Source organism: Tenebrio molitor, chromosome 1, assembly GCF_963966145.1.
Source record: "Tenebrio molitor chromosome 1, icTenMoli1.1, whole genome shotgun sequence".
Taxonomy (NCBI): Eukaryota; Metazoa; Arthropoda; class Insecta; order Coleoptera; family Tenebrionidae; genus Tenebrio; species Tenebrio molitor.
This window is the reverse complement of record NC_091046.1, coordinates 19,046,593-19,072,250: the sequence shown is the minus strand read 5'-3', so window position 1 is coordinate 19,072,250 and position 25,658 is coordinate 19,046,593. Positions and strand designations below refer to the sequence as shown.

At 30.3% G+C, this 25,658-nt stretch overlaps 1 protein-coding gene across 4 annotated transcripts; it reads left to right on the top strand.

The window, feature by feature from the left end:
- Nucleotides 1-378: 378 nt before the first annotated feature.
- LOC138128913 (protein kinase C, brain isozyme-like) lies at nucleotides 379-25,320 on the top strand. 4 transcript variants are annotated; one of them, XM_069045144.1, is made up of 14 exons: nucleotides 379-911; nucleotides 4,928-4,959; nucleotides 6,419-6,501; nucleotides 6,563-6,674; nucleotides 17,574-17,702; nucleotides 17,794-17,947; nucleotides 18,001-18,229; nucleotides 19,819-19,950; nucleotides 20,000-20,173; nucleotides 20,233-20,324; nucleotides 20,374-20,575; nucleotides 20,838-21,026; nucleotides 21,851-21,991; nucleotides 22,060-25,320. In XM_069045144.1, the coding sequence occupies exons 1-14, from the start codon at nucleotides 733-735 to the stop codon at nucleotides 22,210-22,212; spliced, it is 2,001 nt and encodes a 666-aa protein (XP_068901245.1). In that variant the 5' UTR covers nucleotides 379-732; the 3' UTR covers nucleotides 22,213-25,320. The 4 variants fall into 4 exon arrangements, with proteins under 4 accessions (XP_068901245.1, XP_068901259.1, XP_068901249.1 ...); XM_069045158.1 differs by lacking the exons at nucleotides 379-911; nucleotides 4,928-4,959; nucleotides 6,419-6,501 and adding an exon at nucleotides 7,811-7,909 and having other exon boundaries at nucleotides 6,657-6,674; XM_069045148.1 differs by lacking the exons at nucleotides 379-911; nucleotides 4,928-4,959; nucleotides 6,419-6,501; nucleotides 6,563-6,674 and adding an exon at nucleotides 6,810-7,909.
- The last annotated feature ends 338 nt before the right edge of the window (nucleotides 25,321-25,658 follow it).

Here is a 25,658-nt window from a genome sequence, read left to right as displayed (position 1 = left end):
TAAAATGATTTAAAACCTTTAAAAATAAAAGAAACAAAATCGTTTATGAACATGAGTTCTGCTATGTAAAGAAGTTAATGATTATTGAGCACATCCGGATGATTTAATAATAATTTAATGTGTCCGGGATAAATTTAAAACAAATATTATTAGGTAAATATTAGGAATCCTGATGGTCAATGATGGTTGTTGGTTATTACTTATTAGTAAAAGAAAAATTTTAACCTTTCAGTTTGTGTAAATAGTAACAGTAGGTAAATATTAGTAAGGTGATTTTTAATATAAATATAAATAGTTGATATTCTATTCAGTACGATATCGTTGAGATTGGTATGTTCAGCGTGTTTTCCACTTTATCTAACCCCAATCCTAATTGAATAGAATAGGTGTACTTTGAATCCATGTTGAAGAACGGTGAAAAACAGTCAAAAAAAGATGGGATAAAGGGTAAGGTAAGACTGTAATGGTTCGTTCCAATCGGAAAAGTAATCAATGCGATTGCGCAACGCTACTTGCTACGACATCCATTCTCTAGCTTCGTTTAGCACATGGGTGGGGTGTCCCCAGAAAGAGTTCCTATCACAGCGAAACGGACGTTCGTACACAACTGTTGCACCTAAATATACTTCAATAGAACAGATATATAGGCACCTGAATATTGACATTTGACGGGCAGTGTTCTGTGTTCTATTACTATTTTTATATGTTGTTTATTTGATTTAGTTACAAAATATGGCTGAAGAAGATTTTAACGAAGAAGGAAGTGATCTAAATACGAAATTTGGTCTGCGTTTGCGGGGGAGGAAAGGTGCTCTCAAAAAGAAAAATGTATATAACGTTAAAGGCCATAGATTCATGCCCAGATTTTTTAAACAACCAACATTCTGTTCACATTGCAAGGATTTTATATGGTAAGTTTTTTTAATTCATGATATTTTTGTAGTTGCTTGAAATGTTGCATTAATTAATATCAAACCCAGATTTTTCAAGTGCACAGGTCTTAACATTAACAAAGAGCTATTTAATATTTTTTTTTTTCGTTTTGAATTCTGTAATTTTTTAATAATGGATTTCATTTCTTTAATTGAAAGCTTAATCAGATCTTGAAGACAATTTCCGATTAATACAATTTATTCACCTTTTATGACTTCAAAATAAGTAGGTAATTTTATTAGATTACATTATAATTCAGCAGCCAAACGTTTATTTAAAGAGAAGTATAATTTGCATTTAGAGATTGTAGTTCCTAATTAAGCGGAAATTATAAGTGATATGTATTTATATATACTTATTATATTTATATTATATGCTTGTGGTTGGGCGGTTGTGAACGCATTCAGAAATTAACTTCCTGACACTCGTACTTTTTAAAGTTTATCGTGATGCAAAACATATATTTTAAAAAATATTTAAAATGTACAATCTCACTCGCATACATAATGGGTAAAGTTTCACATTTTAGAACTATAAATTCATGTAGCAGTGTCAATTAATAATATAATTTAGGTAAGATGGTAGATATGAGTCGTCGTCTATTTTGTAATTTTTAACAATAGAAAACGTATTATTAAACGTATTATTAAAGTTTGTCGAGATTTGTACTCCGCAAGTGGATGTGTAATTTAACGTTTTACAGTTAAAAAATTGTTATTTGAATTTTGAATAAAGAACCCTTTTGTGTATGTATTATTTTGTAACTAGGTATGTCAGAAGGCGATAAAGCACTGTGGCAGATAAGAAAAACCAAGATAAGTTTTTTTTTGAAGAAGTTTAAATCGCTCTACTATATTACTTCAAGGAAGGATATTTTATTATAAAAGATATTTTCTATCTAGTGTTATAATCTCTAACTACATATTATGTATAAGTATCAGAAGAGTTAAAAACATGAAAAGTTATATTTAAATTATTCAAGTTAAAATTATTGTACATAAATGTATGATTATTCCATAAACTGTTCCCAGGTGTAATGGCAATTCATTCATTTAAGTTTTGTTATTATTATTTTGTACACCGATTGAGTAATCATAACTGAATCACGTGTTTGACGCGATAGTTTAGTTCTATCTTTAATCTCAGTTTTGAAGGTTTGTTAAATTGTGGTAAGATCTTTCCAAGGAAACATCAAAATAAATGAATTCATCAGTTATCCATTACTTAAAATTAATATTTAACTTATTTCTTTTAGTTATGGTTACGAGTAAATTTCTTATTACGACCATGTCACTTGTCAAGTAAAATCTCTTAACATAATGTGACCTGTTTTCTGAATTTGTTCCATTAATATCGGCTACCGAATACCAAAACATCTTAGGATTTGTTTAGCGTGAACAGATTTTTTTATTCATGTGTTCGTAAACTATTAGTATGTTACATTTGTACATTTTTTCACAAAAAATGTGGAAGTTATTATTTACTGGCAGCTCTGGTAAAGAATTCCGTTGGTTAGATGCTGTTTAATTTTAACACTGTATTTCACTTGTAGTTTAATTGGAACTAATTCTGCGACTTCCATAATTGTTTTTATAGAAGCCTTGAATTCTAATTCAAAGCAATAATAAATAAACGAGTCTCTGTTTTGGTATATCTTCAAGATTTAAGAAGCATGATGTGTAAAATACATTGGAAGACTAATTTTTGTTTTTATCAAGTTGAACAGTACTAGCGATAACAAGTTTGAAGTAAATGGGAGATTGTAAACGGATTATGTCAAGTTATATGGCTTATTTAATTATTGTCTTTACTAAAGATGTTACGAGGAAATTCATAGTTAAAAATATAGTTTACTTTTAGTGGATTAGAAACATCTGCAATTGATGTAAACGGGTAATCTGAGTTATACATATAATTACAATTGCCAAGTTTTTCTTTTTTGGATTTTGCTTTTAACTTAAAGTGTGATTGAAGAGATTCTCAATTCTCACTGACATTGAGCATTAGTGGTTTATATTAAGGATTAGATAGAAAATAAACATTTAAAATAAAATAAGCAACCAATGACACATTCCGCTTTTACATATTTCAGAAATGTTTTAATAATATTTTATTTTAATACCACCAAATATTTAACTGCGTTATGCAATTATTCCGTGTGTCTTACAGAGTCAAAATATGAGAATTAAAACATTAAAAATTAGGGTGCATTTAAACAGGAACCATTTACCTTAGTATTGCGAATATTTTACTTAGGAATTGTTTATTACAATAACATACGTATAATAAACCTATTAACTATTATTTTATGCAGGAAAACATTTTGTTTTGTAATAATAACCAGGAATGACAATTACACAGATAAAAGAGAAATCAGTTAATTTCATTCATATGTTATAGTGCAAGTTTGACAAAATAGAAAATACATTAAAATATGTGATATTAATTGTTAGCGCAAAAATGATAATTTGTAGTAATTTTATTACAATAGTTTTCATTAAAATGAACGTATGGAATTAGCTGTGTATTAAACATGAAATAGAAGTGTTTGTTTACCAACCAAATTTACATAGTTTTCATGTTCCCAGAAATTTTATTGCTCTCATGAATGTTTCGTTGGAGTTTTGCTATTTAATAAAAGCAATCAAATGAATACTTATAAATATAGTCTAGTTAAACAACTTCATAAAGTATACATAAAAATAGATCTACGTAATACTCAGAAGATGCAGTTCACTAGTACCCAATAAAATTAACCAGGAGGCAGTAGTTCAAGAAAATAATATTAGGTAAGCTACGAGTATTTTAACTGAAGAAAAACTGATATTGTTGGAGATTATTTATAAATTGAAACACTTTGTAACCATTTTGATTAATTTTTTATTGATCTTCGTGATCTTAAGTTCATAATACTAGTTTGTTTATTTTCAAGTGGAACTTTGCTTTTGTTTTGTTGTTATAGGTATATCTATGTAACAAAACACGTTAAACATGTAGATAAATAAATATTTGAGGCAATTTTTGATTGTGAACTCTGTGCAAATACTTTTAAAGTTATTTTTGAAGAATGAGCGAAATTTTGATTTGTTTAAACGCAGCTGCTAAAATATTATCTTTTCTGTGATCATAAAAAAAATAATTTAAAGAAAAAACTAAGGGCGTCATAGTGATGCCATGTGTGCGTACAAGGTTAAGTCTTGTTTAAATTAATAACTATAAAAGATATCTTGGAAAATAACATTACTTACAACTCGTTATATTCGAAATTTTGATTAGCAATATGTATTCATGTTTCAGAAATAATTTCATATGAAAACAAACTAACAACATTCTTTTGGAGTACTTAAGTAATCTGAAGTTGTTTTTTGAAGAAAAATTCTACTTCTGCCCCAAGAATTTTTTAATTTGTATTTGACATGGATACTAAATTTAATTTTCCGATAAGCATGAAATGTAACTACATATACAGGGTTATTCTAAATGATTGTAGTCGAAGTAGGCGTGAAAACTGAATGTAAAATTTATGGTTGCCGCTCCATATAAAAGAACATCAAAATGATGTGAATAAGTGAGTATATACACACCGTTCACACACAGGAGTCGAACTGGGTACAAAACAACTCAATATTTTTAGAATAATTGATTGCAAAACAACTCAATATTTCTGGATTCAATCGTTAATTTAACAAAAATAAATAAAAATCTCATCACCGCACTTTTCACCTAAAAAATGACAAGTGACAACGACAAAACTGACAGTTCACATGAAAGCGGCAAAAATGTAATAACATGGGCATGGCCTACTTCGACTGCAATCATTTAGAATAACCCTGTATATTCGCACAACACCTGTATTGTGTAGTGTTCCCATAATTGATTCTGAAAAACCTTTAATACAACGCCAAAAGAAATTATGCGATTTTTAACTTGCTTTATAATTGTAGCATTTACATGTTAAAAGAATATGCGGATTGTTAATTCACTTCTTTTTCAGGGGCTTTGGAAAACAAGGATTTCAATGTCAAGGTAAAATCATTTAATATCTTAATTTTATAAATTTGGTATCACAATTACCATGTTAAAGTTTTATAAAAAAGTAGTACATGCATCAAAGTATTTCTGATACTTATTTTCCACAAAATACAATCCAAAAGAATTACGTTTAGGAAGAAAATGATTTAAGTACGTATACTTTACGTAATTCTTCCGGGTTGTATTCGGCTGTATACCTACTACATTTACTACAGATAAAAAATGTGTAACGAGAATTTAACTTATTTCTTTTGTAAATACCGCTTTAAAGTAACCACGTTTACTTAAGTTTTGTAGCTTATTTTTTCTTTTGATGTCGTAACCATTAAAATATCACTGACGTAGGTGGCTATACAAGCTAATTTTTACGATTAAAATCGTAGATTTAACCAAAACAAAGACGTTAACGTTTCCAATAATTGCTCTTAAAAATTCTTAATATAGATACATACATACTTAAATACAGTGTGGAATAAAATGATTTACATCTAGTTACCTTTGGAATTTATGCACTTGTAAATTTTCCTGTACCGCTCTACTTTTTTTGCGAAGTGCCGAACTATTAGTTCTGTCAATAAATGTCATCAATCGAATTGACAATTGCTACAATTTACTAAATTGAATTAACAAACGTTGGTGCCCGTTGGTGGCCACTTTCAACACTAGCTGTGACTTGCTTTTGTTAGCTCCTTTTTAATTTCAATCTCAACTTTGCATTCATATCATCCCTTCCCAATAAATCACATTTGGAATTTGGATATATATTTTGAGGTTAGGCTTTCTTTTTTTTTGTAGAGCGGCTTTACGTATTTTTACAAGGGTAATGCAAAGGTAACTAGATGTAAATCATTTTATTCCACACTGTAGTTTTAAGTATTTTTTGTGAAGGTACTTTTAAATCTAATTTATTTTAAAACTGGTCATTTAAGGATCTGTAATATCGTGTATTTGGTTAATACATACCGCAAAATAGTGCAAAAATCACTGATCAAATCACAAAAATTTGCCACTTTGTATCTAATAAAGTATTCTTGATATCATATATGTACTTACATTTTTGTTATGAGTTGATGATGGTTAGAATCAAACGAATTAAAACTAAAAGGTTCAGTAGGTTAATAAAATAAAAGGTCCGTGTTCCAGGCTGAATATTGTGATATTTAGATAACGTGTTTTTGTTACGTTTGAATATTTAAATAGCTTCGTTTTTTTTTCGAAGAATTGAATGTCTAAAGTATTCATATTTTTAGCTTTATTTGATTAAATTCAATACATATACGTATAATAGATTTCTGAGGATTAAAGTGTATATCAACAATTCGCTCTAAAACAGGATGTTTAATTCACTTTATTTTATTTTGGCTAAGAAAATATACCATCAACAACAAAATGTATGCTTGGTGTTCTTGTAAATGTTTTTGATAGCAACGTTTGTTATTAACTCTTTATTTAGTTTGCAGTTTCGTTGTGCACAAGCGATGTCACGAATACGTAACCTTTACCTGCCCAGGTGCCGACAAAGGTGCTGATTCTGATGTAAGTATTGTTTCAACAGATAATAAACAAAGTAAAACGGTCCTTGTTCTTGCCGTTACAGGATACTCGAACACGTCATAATTTTAAGTCTCATACGTACTCATCTCCCACTTTTTGTGATCACTGTGGATCATTACTTTATGGAGTGATTCATCAAGGCATGAAGTGTACAGGTAATGTTCTGTAAAATTGTAACTTTAACTTGACTATTTAAACGATTTATTGTTATCCCAGAAAGAGACATCAACAAACCATTAAGCATTTGCGTTGCATGCATTGCATTTTTATTTGCATGAAGTTTTTATTTATTACACTACACAAGTTATTAAGGTAGATCTACGGTGTGTCTCTATTGAAGCAGCTATAGGTAACGTAATTGTTTACGGAGAAGTAAGTTACTGCTTATAATTTAAATCTCATGTTTCTTTTGAAATAATTTGGTGTGCATAGGAAATCACCGTTAGGAAGATTTATCTATACATTTAAGCAAAGATTTTATTCAGTTGAGAATAATTTTTTTTAAGTCCCGCTCGGAATTTAAACCTAACAAGAGTAATTGCAAAACATAACAAAGATATAAATTCTGCTGTTGCTGTCCACAATTTTTTTTTATTAAATACCTAAGTCTCTAACGCTCTAACTCGACAAATAAATGTCGTTAATAATTAGAAAAGAGTTATTATATTTACTTTCGCCAAAAGAAACATTAGATGTAATTTTGTGTTATAGTCAGTAACAAAAAATTAAAAACAAATCAACTATGTACACCACTTTCATTGGCTTGCATTGTAAATGGCTTGTGTACCATATTACAGGGTGATTCATGCTAGTAGTAAAGTTTTTGTAGATACAAACAAGGAATGTGTCACGCTGTAATTATTTATAAATATTTTAATTCAATAAATAAAGTATTTAAATATCTATTAATGCATGCTCTGCTGTGTATCGATTTAGATAATTTTATTGATGTTAATATCTACACTAACAAATTGTATACACACTTAATAATATTAATATTAACTATATACAATATTAAATGAACTAATAAACAATACACATAATTGTGTTACTTTTAATGAGTCAAGAAGAGCATGCATTAAATTAAAATTTATTGAGAGAACATGCAGTCGACTCATGCAGATGTATTATTAGTAGTCATCACGCTTTCCATACGAAGAAGGGTGGATAAATGTCTGTGGTTATTACAACTTATTTATTACTGATATTTAATGTTCGAAACCAAAGCATCATTAGTATTCTTAGTGTTCGAATTTAAGTTAGACAGTGTTTGTACAACCACTGATCGCAGGTCCAGAGTTCATAATCGAATGGAAAACTATGACTTAGCTACGTTGACCGAAGCTGGTAGCCGGTTGCACCGACCGAAGTGACAGGAAAACTACAACAGGTATCCAATTCAAAATTTAATTAATATCCAGAATTCATTAGGTTATTAGGTTAACAAATGACTTGAGAATTTTTGTTTTTATTTGATCTTTAAGTCCACTCTTCTACAATAAATTTTAAGATTCAGTCAGGTGAGTCTCTCAATATATAAAATGAAGGAAAATTAAGTAAAATCAACAAATATATAAACAAAAATTTGTGTACTTAACGACAACTTCCTGAATTTATATTATTTTTGCATTTTGATTGGTCCTGATACTTTAAATTTGCAAATAATTATTCCCTTGTAGAAGCTTATGTGTTCGGTACTGTCTATTTATTTAGAAGCTTGAGCTTTTCCTAGTACATAATTCAATTTAAAGGGCATGGTATTGACGACTTCTCTATTTTATGAAAGCTAAATGTGACTTGAAACTTTCACGAATTCACGCAGGTGTTTTAGCTTTTTTGCGAGTTTAAACCGGTACCTATTATCGCCATTTTTATACATATGAAAATTGTTTGTTTTTTTATATTATTATTTATTACTGTTATTCATTTTCTTTAGTGTTCAGTATAGATATCAATCATTTGAACAAACCTCATCGGCTTATAAATAGCTATTTTATTTGGTTGAATGCTGAATTTCCTTACTATTTGGGCGTTTTATAAGTTTTGTTTTATTGTATTTATTACCCCATTCAAGCCGGAGAATTAACAATATAAATTAATTTTTTAATATTAGTTTTTAATAAATTTAATTAATTTCGTAATAATGTAATAAAATAATTTGCTTTTTAATGTACAATATGAATTTGATGTATTTGTGTCACTTGAGATTTTCTTATTTTCAATATATTCGTACATAATTCGTATTTATTCATTATCGAGCTTTAGGGATTCATTAATATTCTCTTTAGTGTGAAATTAGTAATAATATCATGTAAAGATTTTTTAGGTAAAGCAATACAATTTTTGGTCCCATAAATTTAACAAGTTTGACGATATTTGCAACTATGTTGACTTTCAAAATGACGGTAAAATAATATCAGTTAACTTCTGAAAGTTAAGATTCACTATAGACAAAAATTTCGTAAGATGTTTTTAAAATATCGTTGCTTGTTGTAAAAGTAACCAAATGTTAACTTACTACATGATGTGATCAAGAAATTTTGTAGTAATCGAATCAGCCTTGTAAATGAAACCACATGTCTTCATCGATTGATGTGCTTTCTAATGGCATTTGAAGACTTACAATTAATTCATTTTATTTTGCTAAAAATTTAATAATGAGTAGAGACTCATTTGCAGTAGGTCGATAGCCCGAATACAGGTATTATCTTCGAATTCGTGGTCGTTGGACGAACGAGAGGTCCATGGTTTTTGTCCATTCTAAAAAATGTCACTTACTTCTCGAAGCCGATACGGCGAATTCGATGAAACGACCTAATGCAAACAATCTTCCGCGATACCGAATTCATTGAAACGAATTCGACCTTTAGCTTCGGGCTATCGTCCTAATGTAAATAAATCAGTAAACATATACGTGAAACTACAGCTTTTGCAATTTATTTTTTGACGTTGATTTTTTTTCATTGACAAATTCTGGGTGCAGTTCAGTCACAGACATTTCCAATTTCTCAATTACAAATTTTCTTGATCACACGATATGATCAACAACAAAAAAATAAAATAAGGGGCAGCTATGGAAAACAAAATTTATCCGAATTCAACTCGGTCCACAAAATCCAATAAAATAAAAATGGCATCACTCTCACAGAAAACCTAAAGTGGTGGAGATAAAATGACGGCACATGTTTTCAGAAGTTTTGTTTTGTTTTCCATACCGTCCCTTATCTTTTTTTTTGTTGATCATTTTGTAGATACTTATTATAACTTCAACACAAAAGCGTCTCCAAAATAATAAATAAAATTATGGCTTCATAAGTGAATCTTTAAACAACTGCAACTTTGATTGCCCTATTGTGTACTCAATATGATCGCAAAATTCGCCCCGAGCTCTTTCAAACTGTTATTAGAACAATTTCAGAGTTTACTAGATTTTAAACTTTTTATTTTGTCTTTTTTTTTTGTCAAATCTGAAAGAGTTTTTTATTCTGGCTTCAATGATACATTACTTTAAAATTAAAACAAATATGATGAAGATAAGGTAATCATTTCAGAAGTAGTTAAGAGTGTTGAGACAGGTAGCTTTGACTTAATAATTTAAAAACTTGTCAATGCAGTTTTTTTAGATGCCTTCGCCTTCGCTTAGTCAAATGGAACACATTTATCGCAGGAGGATTTGGCATTTGTGATTTGCAGTATTTGCTATGAGAGCAAATACTAAAAAAAAAATACCAAAAAGAAGTTATTTAGGTACTTACAGTAAAAATAAATATTTTGTTTTTGTAAAGAACTGCTCTTTAATTATTCTAATCACTATGTTTTCCTAAAATTGATAATGATTAACAAGATATAAGAAGAAAAAACAGAAACAAACAAAAACAAATTTTAAAATTATTTTTTTTTACCCGAATTGGATCAATTTTTACTGTACTGGTGAAGATTCACATACTATAGTGCATTCATTTTAAATGTTGGGTTTTGTAATAAAACTTGCCTGCTTTGACACTTGTCCGAAACTCAGTGAATCTAAAACTGCGTTCAATATATTCGGGTCCAAAATTAAAGAATGGTGGAATCGAGATCAACTTTTAGAAGACCAAGTGAAACCATTAACATTTGTTGCCAATACTGGTGAATCATCTAGTGAATTTGATTCAGATGACGATTAATTTTTTATTTGTTTACGTATTTTATTATTTATTTTTTACTTACTTTAAAAGATACATGTAATGGATACTTTACTAAGTACATACTCTTATTTCTTTATTAAGTAATCTTATTTGTCAAATACATTATTTAAAATCAACAATCTCTTTACATTTTTTTGGTCACTGATCACAAAATGTGTTTTAATTTTTTTTTACTTGTGGATATTTTAACGTCTGTTTCTTTTTCTCGTCGATAAGATAGTGAAAGTACGACGTGGTACCAGTTTTATATGAACAGAGGGATTCCTACTTTACGGTACCCATACAATGAAAATTTGCCGCTTTCGTAAGTTATGGTGTTTTGAGTTTACAACTTTACCCAACGTTTAAAATGAATGCCCTATACGTACTTCCTTAAGAGAAATTGGAAATTGGACCGATTCATATGATGATAAGATTTTAACTTTTTAGATTTTAATTGATCGAATCTCAAATACGAATACCTACATATCGAGAAGTTTCTCTCATCTGACTTGTCACTGTAACAATGAGCGTTGGGAAAGAAACTGCAATGTGAATGGATACATTTTGATTGGTATTCTAAGAGTAATGTAATTATTTTTTTTTATGTTTTGCACTGACCGGTTGATAAAGGAGCATCAGGTTGGATTTCTTAATTACAGGTATTGCTACCAAGTAATAACGAGTAATAAATAATTAGGTGAGGCAAGAGTAATTCCCCAAACCCTAGACCAGCGTGAGTACTAGTCATCCACTTTGCCTCTGCTGTTGCCCAAATAATGTTTATTGTTATTGAACAATAAGACATTTTATTTAAATTAATTTTTTTTTTGCTTCCTTTTATAACTATGTATGAATGAGTTATTGCAATAACTACAGATGAATAAAATATTAAAATTCGATTTGTCAAGTAAGTAATTTAAATCACGCAAATGTCGCTGCTGAAAATTTATAAATTCAGCCTATTGTTTCAACTAATTGAAAAATAATTATTCAAATGGTTTCGTAAAACCTTTTCTAAAAATATTTTTCAATAACTGACAATTAATGTGTGCAGTAAAGTGACTTATTACACATCACTGAACTTATTGTCAGAATAAAAAACCTTCGTATTTGCCAAAAAGAAAACATAAGCGGATACATGTAAAACTAAGAAGTTGTCTGGCACTGCTAAAACCTGGTAAGTCCTGAAAGTGTTTTAATTAGGTCAGAATGTATTATTAATAAGCCATTTCGACTGATATATCGATTGTCATGATGCGATTCGTAATATATGTATAAAAGCTTTAGAACTCGGGTAAATTTTGTCACCCACACTGCAGATTAATCAATTTCCTGTTTTTCATCTTCTAATGTAGGTATAAGTTAGTCCAATCAATTGCGCGTGAATTTTCCACTTTGATCGAACATATTTTGAACAATTTTTTTTCGCCAGGGCAAATTAGGGGTACAATGATTTTTACAGTTTAATTTGATCCAATACCGTCATTGTAGTGTAAAAGTCGAAAGAAACGTGATATCAACCTCCTTGAGCAACACAGTTGAAGCTGTCTGTTGCTATTGCTAAACTGATATGTAGTTGGATTTTCATTTGCTGACATACAGGGTGTATCTCAAATGCGTGTGTTAATTTGAACATGTAGCAGAGTTTGTTAAATGAAACTTTTTTTTCTATTGGAATTTTTACGAAAAACCGTTACAAATTGATTTAAAATTTGAAATAAACGTGGCATCAAAATGTATACCCGCCTGTAGACAAGGGCGCTAACATTTTATGTTGTGATAGAAACGGAGCCTTGCCAAAAAAGGTACATTGTTAAAAAAAATAGATTATTAAGATTAATCATGGTTACAAAAAAATAGAGACTAGTTAATCACAAAAAAGACTCGTTTGGTAAAAATTATGGGGCAAAAAATTTTGGAAAACTTTTGCGAATTTTGCAAAATGTTATAGAGAAAAGTTTCATAAATTGGCGAGTTCTTCCACTGTATACATGATTTTGTAATGAACAAAAATGTCGTTAAAATTGAGATTGCTTGACAACTGTAAAAGTTAGTTATCGACGCTGGAAAATACAGGTTGTAATCAAAATACACGGAATAATTTTATTATTATTATTATTATTATTTGGTATGTTGGTTAACAGGTTGTACACCCAAACAAAAACCAACAGTAAACAGCGTTATACAATGCAACAGCTCAAAAAGCGACTGTGTACCCGTTACGGGAAACGCTCAATTAAACCTCTGAAATGCAGGTAATCAATCTCTTAAATTGTCCAAGACTAATCGCAAAAATATCGCACTCACTACAGTTGCTATTGAATAATGTGCAGGCAGTATGAAGAGGGGAACGATGCAGTATATTAGTAACTGCTCGCGGAACATAAAAAAAACGACCAGATCTAAGATTTGCCCGAGGCACATTGAAATAAATTTGGGATAACAAGAAGGGAGAATTAATAATGCCGTGTATGATCTTATATAGAAATATCAGAAAGCTATCATTACGTCTCATATTGAGAGAACGCAGATTTGCCATATCATAAAGAACAGAATTAGGAGTACCTCTTGGAGGAAATTCCGCAATTAACCAATTTTAACCAGGAGCTACTGGCTTCATGTAGGACTCGGAAAAAATATTTAAAAAATTCTATGTCAAAAAATAAATTCATATTTAATTTTTGAGGTACAATTTTTTATGGTTGTCCCACAACCTCGAAGGTAAAATTTCGGCACATTTTTAAAATATACCCTTGTATATCATATTTTATAAAATGTACGCCAATGCAACGTAACCTCTAGGAAATATGCTTTAAAACAAGGAAACCGCATTGGTGTAAAAATGTGCTGAAATTTTACCTACGAGGTTGTTGGACAACGTAGAAGACTAAAAGCAACTATAAAAAATTGTACCTCAAAAATAATTTATTTTTTGGCAGAATTTTTAAATACATACATTTTTCTGAGTTCTACATGAAGTCAGTAGTAACTCGTGGATAAAATTATTCCGTGTATTTCGATTATAATCTGTATAGCGATTAAATTAGACTGGAAAGATCAAGGACCTTCATTTGTAGTATCCCTTAATCTACAAACTGGTAAAAAAACTTCTTGTTCGCAATTCGTATTCGCTACATACTAAATACCAAACCAACAATTACTGTGTTCCGATAATCATAAAATTTTCGAACACAAAAGACAGAGTTGGAAAAAATCTTACAATAACGTTGATAAATTATTGCTAAAACCCTATTTTACGAAAAACATCCACTGATTTGGCAAATGAATAGTTTGGTGTACCTCTCGGACTGTGATTTGCTATTGCTCTATTTTGTTATTTGATGTTTAAAGCTCTAAAAGAAATATTATTATTATTATTAGAATAAGCATTCGGGCAGAGGCCAAGCCTGTTACGCCCACGCGTCCAAAATTATAGTAAACCACAATCGAAACCACATAACTGTCATTTAAAGTTTTATACACCTAAATTACAGACATCAAACAGTAAAAAGTATGTAAACAATTTACACCCAAATTCAATAAAGAATAAGTGGTAAACAACAAAGGAATAATACATATCTTGCTGGAAATTACTTCCTCAGGTAGGGAGTTCCATACGTGAAAACCCGATTCGTGATGAAATTTTGCCTAGCACTCGTGCGAAAATTGTCCTTTGCCAACTTCAGATCATGCCTTCTATACTTGGGCCAACCAACAGATATAGTAATAAAAAAAAAGGGGGATGTGGCCTAGTTGCGTAGAACGATATACGCCGAAGCCTGTTTCACAATGAAGCAGGTTCTTTGCCATTTGTCATTCAAATAGAGAAACAAAAGTCTTGAAAAAAAACTATTTTGGTAATACAAATCGAAAAACGACAAGGAAAACAAACAAACATAAAGAGGTGGTCAAACTCCCGAAGCGAGGTTAAAACGAATGAGATGCCGGATGCCGTCAAGTAATTTTTGTGAATGTACATCAGGCTTTCGAAAATTTGCGCACGTTTTGAATAAGCCAATTGGAAGCAGCTATTTAAAATACGTGGGTACTAGGGGGCGGTTTTATTACTATATCTGTTGGTTGGCCCAAGTATAGTTCTCCCCCGTCGTTTAATGGAAAGAGGTGCTTAATGGGGGAATTTTCGTCACCGGTTAGTTAGCTCTTGATAATATACAGGTAAATGCAGGTGGTTCAACACCGCACTCAAAATTTTAGAAAACAATAAAAATATACAATTAATTATCTCCGTTAATACAAACATTTTACTAAGAAGATTTAGGCTAAAATTCTTAAGAATATTGTATAGTACCTCCTGTTACAAGGAACGCTTCAACTTCGAAAACACCCTGTATACAGGGTCTATCAGAACTGGCGGACCAAAATAATACGGCGAACATCATCTTCTGGGAATAATAGGAAAAATGTTCAAAAAAATCTATCTTAAATAGTGATTAGGAAAGAAGCAATTTAAACTGACCAATCCTGTTGTTGATGTTAAGTTACCTATAAATTAGTTTTCCTGCTTTATTTGTAACTATGGATGCATTTCAATTTCAAATGATGCATATGCACTGTTTTGTATCCGCATTGTTTGTGCAATGACGGACGTTTTTAGGTTATAGTATTTTTCAGGTTATAGTATTTCTGCTAGGATGTTCCCAATTGGGAAAACGAACTGCGTAAGTACTCCTGAGCAGCAACTGTGGCACTCTCATCACACTGTCCATATAAGACAAGCATATAAAAATATTCTGAAGAAGTGAACATTAAGCGTTTTTAATGACTTTTGTGATTGTCAGAAATAATTTATTATGACATAATAAGTTACAAGTTATATTTTGATAGAACAATTTTAACTGACATTCATATTAAGCATAACAGACCAGACATTATAATTTTAAATAAACAACAAAAGCAAGCATATCTTTTAGATATAGCTGTTCCAAATTCACATAATATAACACAAACATATAACACAAAAATTAATAAATATTTAGAGCTGTCCGTTGCTATGAGAAATCTTTGGTGTTTAGAAAAAATTTCGATTTTACCACTTGTAATTTCAGCAACGGGAATAGTACCGCAATCTCTTTTTAAAAATTTAAAAATTCTGGATTTAGGTAACACGTTGGTAGTTGAAATTCAAAAAGGTATATTATTATACTCATGTCACATCGTGAGGAAGTTCCTTAACATTGACACAGAACATAATACACAACAAAGTCATAATGCGGAGGCGAGACGCCGGTAATTATGTTGATAAGCACTGCACTATTACTTGATAGTAATATCCGTAATAGTGTATGTACTCCGGCAAAATTGCCGTGCCGCCGGGTGGAGGTGGGATAGTATATTCAATTATTATGTCTTTGCAACAATCAAATTTGTTTCGATAGTTACTAATATAATTTTTAAGGTAGTTTTATATCTACACGCGATTGGTCAATTAACAACGTTCTTATTTTAAAATCCGAGGATGGATTTTTTTAAATATTTTTCCTAATATTCCCAGAAGATGATGATTTCACCGTATTATTTTGGTCCGCCAGTTCTGATAGACCCTGTATATACAGTGTGAACATAAAGTTTGGAACAAAATTCATAGTAGCGTTATGTGATGTTTTTTGGAAAATTGCTGGGACAGGTCGATTTTATTTTGAAAAATGCCACCCTGTGACGTACAACTTGTTTAAATGACGTCATTGGTTTTTGCTAGATATCTTGGTTTTTGCGCAATGACGTCATCTCCAATTTTTTTAAATGACAACCCCCACTTTTTTCTTCTCTTTTTGATAGACCCTTCTACTACTTAAACGACGAATGAAAAAAATTGGTACCTTACATAACAATTTTTTTGAGAAAATAGCAATTTTTATTTCGAAGATTTAATTTAATTTGCTGCTCCTCAGAAAATTCTATGGCAGTAAAAGCTGCAGGATGTCGGGGAAAATCTAATTTCGGTGTACCAACCACCGAGTCTCTTGTAAAGACCTGGGAAAAATATTGGCACAGTCAGTATGGTCCCTTACGCTATTTCCGTCTATTGTACCGGGTGATCAAGAAGGACTGTTTAAGTTGGCAGTACAATTAAGAATTTTTTTTAATTCCGTTATTTATAACACTGCAACCGGATATGTTTTGTTGGTTTATTTGACAAATATCTGATGTAGGTATAGCATTAACAACGACAAGCCATCAACAACCGAAAGTTACTCCTGTTATACGATTTAAAATTCAATTCAGTGTTACTAACTTAAACAGTCTTTCTTGATCACCCCCTACATTCCTAACTTGAGGTATCTTGACCGGTCCTCCCCACGCAGTGCGAACGTATTTATAGAAACTCTTATATAAAAAAAAATAAAAATTGTGGGATTTTATCATTTTAACCAAATATTAAACAATTTTTTGCTATACGTACGCACGTATTTCATGAATATACTGAAAGAAATAATGTTAAGAAAACACCAAACGTATCTTCACTTGCCAGATTTTTGTCATATGAATACATTCTAATCAACTGTACTCATTAAGATACTTTTTTTTATTAATTTAAATGTATATAGTTGTTAATGATGTATATGATAAACATCATCCTACCTAATTCATCAATTCGTGGAATAATTTTAAAATTTTCTTTGCTTTGGGTCAGTTGCCTGCTTCTCTAGCCAACAGCTGCTACTAATAAAATAAAGGTGCACATAAGCTTTCATAAAGTATATTCGCTCTGGTATTTTTCTATCCTACCACATTTTTATTCCATTAAAAACAGATTTTCTCACTTTTGGAACCCTTTTATTTGTTTTTATTAAGTATTCAAAATTTATAAACGGCAGATTAATTTTATCGAAACGTAAATAATCACATAAATATTTTACGTTACAGCATGTGATATGAATGTTCATAAGAGATGTGAGGAGAGTGTTCCTAATTTGTGTGGTTGTGATCATACTGAACGAAGAGGAAGAATCCAATTGAAAATGACCTACACTGGACATAAACTTAGTGTCATTGGTTTGTACATCATGCATTGTATATATGTATATAATATACATATAATATGCATATAATATACACGTATGTTAAAAACAATATTTAATTTTAGTCGTAGAAGGTCGTAATTTAATTCCAATGGATCCGAACGGTTTAAGTGATCCATATGTTAAGATCAAACTCATTCCTGACTCAGACAACGTTAAAAAAAAAACCAAAACGATCAGATCAAATTTGAATCCAGTTTGGAACGAAACACTAACTTTGTAAGGGTTTTATTGTTTTTTAATTTCATTTATTCTATTCCTAAAAATCTTAGTGAATTAAAGGCGGAAGATAAGGATCGACGTTTATTAATTGAAGTATGGGATTGGGATCGCACATCTCGCAATGATTTCATGGGGTCGCTCTCGTTTGGCATTTCAGAAATTATCAAATCACCTCCAGATGGTTGGTTCAAACTTTTAACTCAAGAAGAAGGTGAATTTTACAATGTTCCAGTTCCTGAAGAGGGTGTCGATCTAGCAACAATCAAAACTCAGATGAGGGTAAGGGTATCTATTTTTTCAAATATTTTTATTATCTAGCGATCTTAAAGTCTCGAATGAAATTAAGTCAGTTGATACGAAAAAAACTTTTATTTTTATGATAATATGTTCTTAGACGTTTTACTAGCTGATAACTCATAAACATTAGGTTAATTCTAAACAACAACAACACAACGAAACGTTGTTAATGTAAATTAATCTAAGTAAATACGCGCCAACGAATACCCAATACGTTGGAATTTGATTGCAAATAATTGATCCGGCCTTGCCAGTTTGATGGATTACATACTGTGGCGGTCGTGAAAAAGTAGGTAAGTCAAATAATTTCAAAAATGAGTTAACGATGTTTACACCTTAATAATAAATCATGGAATTAAATAATTCAGATTTTCACAGTTTAAAATTTACTTATATTGAAAGCAAGTACAGGTAGAAAGAAGTTTCTATTTAATTACAGGATTTTAGGAATGATGTGGAATTTTGAATCGTTGCCCTGAAAAATTAACATTTTCGACTTACCTACTTTTTCACGACCGCCACAGAATATATGCTCGGTCCCGCCTTTTTATACCTTTATCTGTTGAGTGTTGACAGATAAGCTCATTTTGTTTACTTGTGTAAAAATTAATGTTTAATGTCCATCGTCATTTGAATTATTTTTTTATTATATCTGAATCATAATCCCTGTTTTTAGAATTTGCGTTTATAATACGTCTATAAACGTATTACTTTTTAACATCTGTTGCAGATGTAGTTGCATCCGTTAGCTTGAATTATCAATTAGATAATACGAAATTCCCTAGAATTTGAAAATTTTTTTTTTTTTGTTAAAAATTACAAGGGTGCACATTCTAAAAAATAACAATAATAATAACAATAATAATTGGCGCACTCGTCCCATAGAAAACTCCCCTACAGGTCGTTTTCTACACCTGGAACTCGTGCGCCAAATTAACCCTTATAAAACTCGTTCTTTAATATACTATTAAAGCACTTGCGACGTTAAAAGCACTCCGCTACGCGTCGTGCTCTTAAACTCGTCGCGCGTGCTTTAAAGGCTTCCTTAAATATTTATATACTTGTAGATATCATAATAAAGGGTGTTTTTTTTTTAAATTTGGCGTCGAAGTAGGCATTGGAGAGTCGATTGAGATCGCACCACTCGTGTAAAAACGTAAGATTTAAACAGCTGATCCGTGATCCGTAACCTGTAGTATACTGCGTTCACAATCGACAGTTCAACGCCTACTTCGACGCCAAAATTAAAAAAAACACCCGTTATACTATTTTATAGCTTTCTGTTTACTCTTTCATTAAATTAATACTTAATTAGCAGTGGTTGTTATTTGACATTTATAGCTTATAAAATATCTACCGTTAAAAGATTTTTAGAAAAAAAATATAAAAATCAAAGTGCCATTAAGATTTTTTTAATTCAAAATCCTTGTACTTAACTGGTTTATTTTACTGTTGAAAGTCAGATTTGTAACTAGGTGTAAAGTATGTATGCTATAATAATTATAGGTACCCCACTTTTAGCAAATACCTATACATATTTATTAACGATGGATATTGTGTGTTTGTTTCAGAAAACATCAATAACAAAAAAACCATCTATAACAGCCGATAAAGATGTTCCTCATAATATGGGCAAGAAAGACATTATCAGGGCAAGCGATTTTAATTTTCTCATGGTGTTAGGTAAAGGTTCGTTTGGAAAGGTAATGTACTGATAATTTTTTATCGTTTTTCTCTACTGTTTACTTCAAGGTTATGTTGGCTGAACGAAAAGGAACAGATGAACTGTATGCAATAAAAATTTTGAAAAAAGATATTATAATTCAAGATGACGATGTTGAATGTACTATGGTTGAAAAACGCGTTTTAGCTCTTTCCAATAAGCCTCCATTTCTAGTTCAACTTCATTCATGTTTTCAAACAATGGTATTTAGTTTTTTCATGTGTAGTAGTTTAAGTTTTTGTTGTGTTTATTGTTGTTTTAGGACCGTCTGTATTTTGTGATGGAATATGTAAATGGTGGAGATCTAATGTTTCAAATTCAACAATGTGGCAAATTTAAAGAACCTGTTGCGGTGTAAGACATTATAAATTTAATTAATTATCATCTAGTTTAATTGTTTCAGTTTCTACTCTGCAGAAATTGCTATTGGTTTATTTTTTTTACATAGCCGTGGAATAGTTTATAGAGATCTGAAACTTGATAACGTATTGTTAGACCAAGATGGTCATATAAAAATCGCAGATTTTGGCATGTGCAAAGAAGGAATTACGGGTGACAAAACTACTAAAACTTTCTGTGGTACTCCAGATTATATAGCTCCAGAGGTCTGGATTTTTACCTTTGTCGTAACATTGGACTATTGGTCAAATTCCACCGTACAGAAAAAAAAATTAACTTACCAAAATTGTCTCGTAATACGTCATCTCGACTAAGTGCTACGCTTAGATTTTGAAACTACTTTTTTTTTTTTTTTGAGAGGGTGGTATTAGATTTTAGCATTAAGTACCTACATTTTAACAGTGGCCCATAGTCTAATGTAGTGTGAGGAACTTAACGGTATACTTGAATGATTAATTTCTCTTGTAGATCATTCTGTATCAACCCTATGGAAAATCTGTTGATTGGTGGGCTTATGGGGTTTTGTTGTATGAAATGTTAGTTGGTCAGCCACCTTTTGATGGTGAAGACGAAGAAGAATTATTTGCTGCGATTACAGATCATAATGTTAGTTATCCAAAGGGTTTATCCAAAGAATCCAAGGATGTTTGCAAAGGGGTAAGTATTTTTTTTTTAGAGAAAGTAATACCTAGCGCACGTAAAATTTGAAATATATCCTTCAAGCCCTGAAATTATGCTCTAATTTCATTAATGTATTCTAGTGCATTTTGTAGTGTTGGGTTAATTTAATACAAGTTTTCTGATATTTCTATATAAGATCATACACGGCATTATTAATTCTCCCTTCTTGTTATCCCAAATTTATTTCAATGTGCCTCGGGCAAATCTTAGATCTGGTCGTTTTTTTATATTCCGCGAGCAGTTACTAATATACTGCATCGTTCCCCTCTTTATACTGCCTGCACATTATTTAATAGCAACTGTAGTGAGTGCGATATTTTTGTGATTAGTCTTGGACAATTTAAGAGATTGATTACCTGCATTTCAGAGGTTTAATTGGGGCGTTTCCCGTAACGGGTACACAGTCGCTTTTTGAGCTGTTGCATTGTATAACGCTGTTTACTGTTGGTTTTTGTTTGGGTGTACAACCTGTTAACCAACATACCAAATAATAATAATAATAATAATAATAATAATAATAATTTAAAATCTCCCAATCTCTCGCTGGACGAAGTATATTAAGAAATCCCACTCGACTTCGTCCACTCGTGAGATTTCTATTGCAGCAAAGATTCGTGCATCTAGTCAAAATTATCAAAAAATTACCATTATTTTTTATTTGAAATATTCCTTTATGTTAAATCACTCTTATAGTTAAATGACAAAAAGTATTATACAACATTATTTCGAATAGGAATATTTTATATAATACAACAATATTATAACATGTTCTCACTCACGTCTTGTTATCTTCTTTACAGCTTTTGACAAAAAACCCTAATAAAAGATTGGGTTGTGGAGCTCATGGTGAAGAAGATGTACGTGCTCACGCATTTTTTAGACGTATTGATTGGGATAAAATTGAAAATAGAGAAGTTCAACCACCTTTCAAGCCAAAAATCGTAAGTAATTAGGAATATATGTTATATGTATACATTTGAGTATATTTATTTGCTGGTGTATATTTCAGAAACATCGTAAAGATGTAAGCAACTTCGATAAACAATTCACCTCTGAAAAAACAGATCTAACTCCGACAGATAAATTATTCATGATGAATTTGGATCAAACGGAATTTATGGGATTTTCTTTTCTCAATCCAGAATTCATTCAACATGTTTAATATAGTTGCATTCATGTTTAAAATAAGTACCTATATTTATTTCAGTAAGAAGTATTTTAGGATATTATGTAATAGATTCCTTTTAATGTAGTTATTTAATAATTTGCATTTCAGTCATTCACAAAAGCCATATCTTTTTGTATTGGAAGTATACACTTATTTTTATATTGTATAAATTTATTTATATTTTTTAATAAGTTTTCTTGTTAAAGTAAAAACTAGAAATATGCTTGTGCCAAAAATTGATAATAAAAATTAACTGATTTATCATCATTAAGAGCGGAATAATGATGAAATCGAGTATATAATATGAAAATCGTTCATCTATGTAATACTGATTATATATAAGCAAAATGTACATATACCTACTCGTAGTAAATATTATCGTAATTTCTTGATGCTGTTCAATTTTGAAACATATCAAATTACATACCTGTAATTATAAAATGTTATAACAATTAGATATATTATCAAAACATGTTTTGTCTATCATTACTAAACTACTTATTAGTTGAACAAAGTAGTTTTTGTTATTTGTCACCATTATGCAAAATTTGTGTTATTTCAAATACCTACAGTATGATTTAATTTTTTTTTACCTGCCATTACTTGTACAGTACCTATACCTAGGTAGGTACCTACTGAAATATTTTATTTTTTATAAATTTAAAATGAATTGTGATTCTCAAAGCAAATTGACAATCTAACTCAAAAACAACTATCAATATTGTAAATTTTAAGCATTCCAAGTGGTCATTTAATTGGTTCGATTTTTTTTGTTTGTTTTTACATCAACATTCCCTTAGTTGTAATTAAAGAGAATGACTGATATGCAAATTGTTATTAATTTCCGTAGTTTTTGCTTATAAAGTTATATCGTTTTTACTCTTGACAACTGTGGCACTTCTAGAACTGTTGTTGTAATTATTGTAATGGTAAAACAATATTGTTGTTCACGCGTCTTTTTCTTATTACAGTTCTTCCAGTCATTAAAAATGGCGTGATTTATGGATGTAGTAAATTTATATGCATTTAAATAATTATCGTCATCGTTATAAATATGTACCTATTTCTCTAATGAATGGTTATAACTAATCTAAATCAACGTAAAAGTAATGCCACATCATCTTCAACTTTTTTAGAATAAATATTTTAGAAAATAGTGGCAAGGAGTACCTACCTAACCATCGTTTGTTGGTTTTAAGAGGTGTTTCCAAATATTCTCTATTACAAAAACTAAAAATAAGTATTAAGTACATTTTTCCAAAATGCAGAAAAAATATGTAACCGCTGAATTCAGACTTGACCTAATAAAAACAATTAGTGACGAGCTGTAGACCAGAGTGCTAGATTTCGATTGTTAAATAATCACCTTCTTTTGTCTTCATGTCTGTGAAGCTATTGTATGTAATAAAACCTTCAGTAAAGGTGTTATTCGTACTGTTACATTTTTATAGTATAATTTCTTTGTGAGAAACTCCTCTGTATATATGCATATTATATTGGAATATAAATTGTCTACAATTCATAACAACTTCTACAATTTGCGATTTAAAAAACGAACCACCAAATGACCAATGTCAACATTTCTTTTAAGGTAGCGTGAGAAATCATTATTTAGAAAAATGCAATATGCTTGCTACAGGGTCGTATGTAGAGCATGGCAAACGGGCGCCAGGTACGCTGTTTGGGACCAGTGTTTGGTACATGTGAGTATTTTCTATAAAAAAAAGACAAAAACGGATTGAAATATTTTAAATTAAGTAATAAAATAATGTTTGGTGTATCGTTTTTTAAAAACTAATGAATAGTCGTGTAATTTATAAAGGTTTTTCAACATTTACCGCGTTGGTTCGATAAAAATTATGTGAATAAATGTGAAATTGCAAATTACTTGTCAAAAGTACTCCTTTTTACTATCATTCAGAATCACGCTTAAGTACATTTTTAGAGAAAAATGGTCGTTTGAGCGTTGAAATGGCGAAACAAATAAAACTTGGTGAACAACACATCAGTGAAGTCATTTTGTTTTGACAAGTAATTTTCTAACATTTTATAACTAGTCTTGACTGGGAAGCCACTAATTAAGAGCTAATTTTAAATACATACAACATTCAAATAAAATGTAGGTATGTTTTTGAGTAAATGTATCAATTACTGATTTCGTCAAAAATGTTATTTTTATGCGAGTATAATATGGAATTTGATTATAAAAGTTAAAACCATTAATTACCTATCACTTAATATACATTTTTTCGTATATTTTTATAGTAATCTATAATTTGAATTGTAATTTCAATAGGTTTCGGTTTATGGTAAAGGTTGTTACTTGTTTCTAAATTTTGAACTGACAAACCTATTACAAGACCAGATGTACGTATTTCTTGTTGTCACACTACACCTACCCTTTATATGTTGTTCTTAAAATAGTAAATAATTGGTGCAGATATAAGGAAAGATGTCATTGGACGAATAGTCAATCTATATTTTTTTAAATCATTTGCTCTACTCGGAGTCAAAATTTGTATATCTCTTTTTTTTGTATTGATGCGATTTGCACCCCTTTCCCACACAAAAGTAAAGTAAGTGATTGAAGCACCCTCAGAATAGGTGAGCAATCTGTTTAAAAATCAAATATGAATCCTAACGCTGACATCTTTTCAGATCAATTTATTTACATTAAAAGCGAATATGTATAGTCGTAGAGTCGTTAACTGAAATGAAATTTAGTTTCACAACTGTAAATTCAATTTTAACTTGACGAATTCGAGATTTGAAATAATATTTATGAAACTTGACATCAAAAACGACAAAAAACTGCTAAAAAAAATTGTGAGACTACGACTACTATCATACCGCTTTAATTTTAGTAATAAATAAATAAATAGTAAATCTGTTTCTGTTAATATAACGTAAAGGATTGGTGTAATGGGCTTTAACTTTAAGTGCATGTGACATTCTAGTCATTTATAATAAAACACTATCTAGTCGCATAATGTATGGTCTAAGTGATCTTTTTGATATAATCTGTTTACTGTTAGAATCTGATATGTATTATTCTTGTTGTAACCATTACTTATTCATGTACTATAAATTATACATCAAAAATCTTTTCTTTTTTCAAATATATGAGTACAACGTAAACAATGTCTTCATCTAGATTAGCAATTGTGGTGCGTGACGGAAGGTTTGCATTTAACGAAAAAAAAGTATTTTGGTTTGTTGTCAGTAATTAAACTGTAGGAAATTCTTTATTGCAAAGGCGAAAACTGAAGGACGTTTATTGTTACTCTTTAGAAAACAAAGTCACACAAATAATGGCGAATGCTTTATTATACTTTTAAATTTATCGTTTTTTATTACACAGTTAAATCAAAACAATAATTTATTATTCTTTCGTAGTCACAAATTCTTTGCCGATGATATGTAATATTTTCCTATTATAT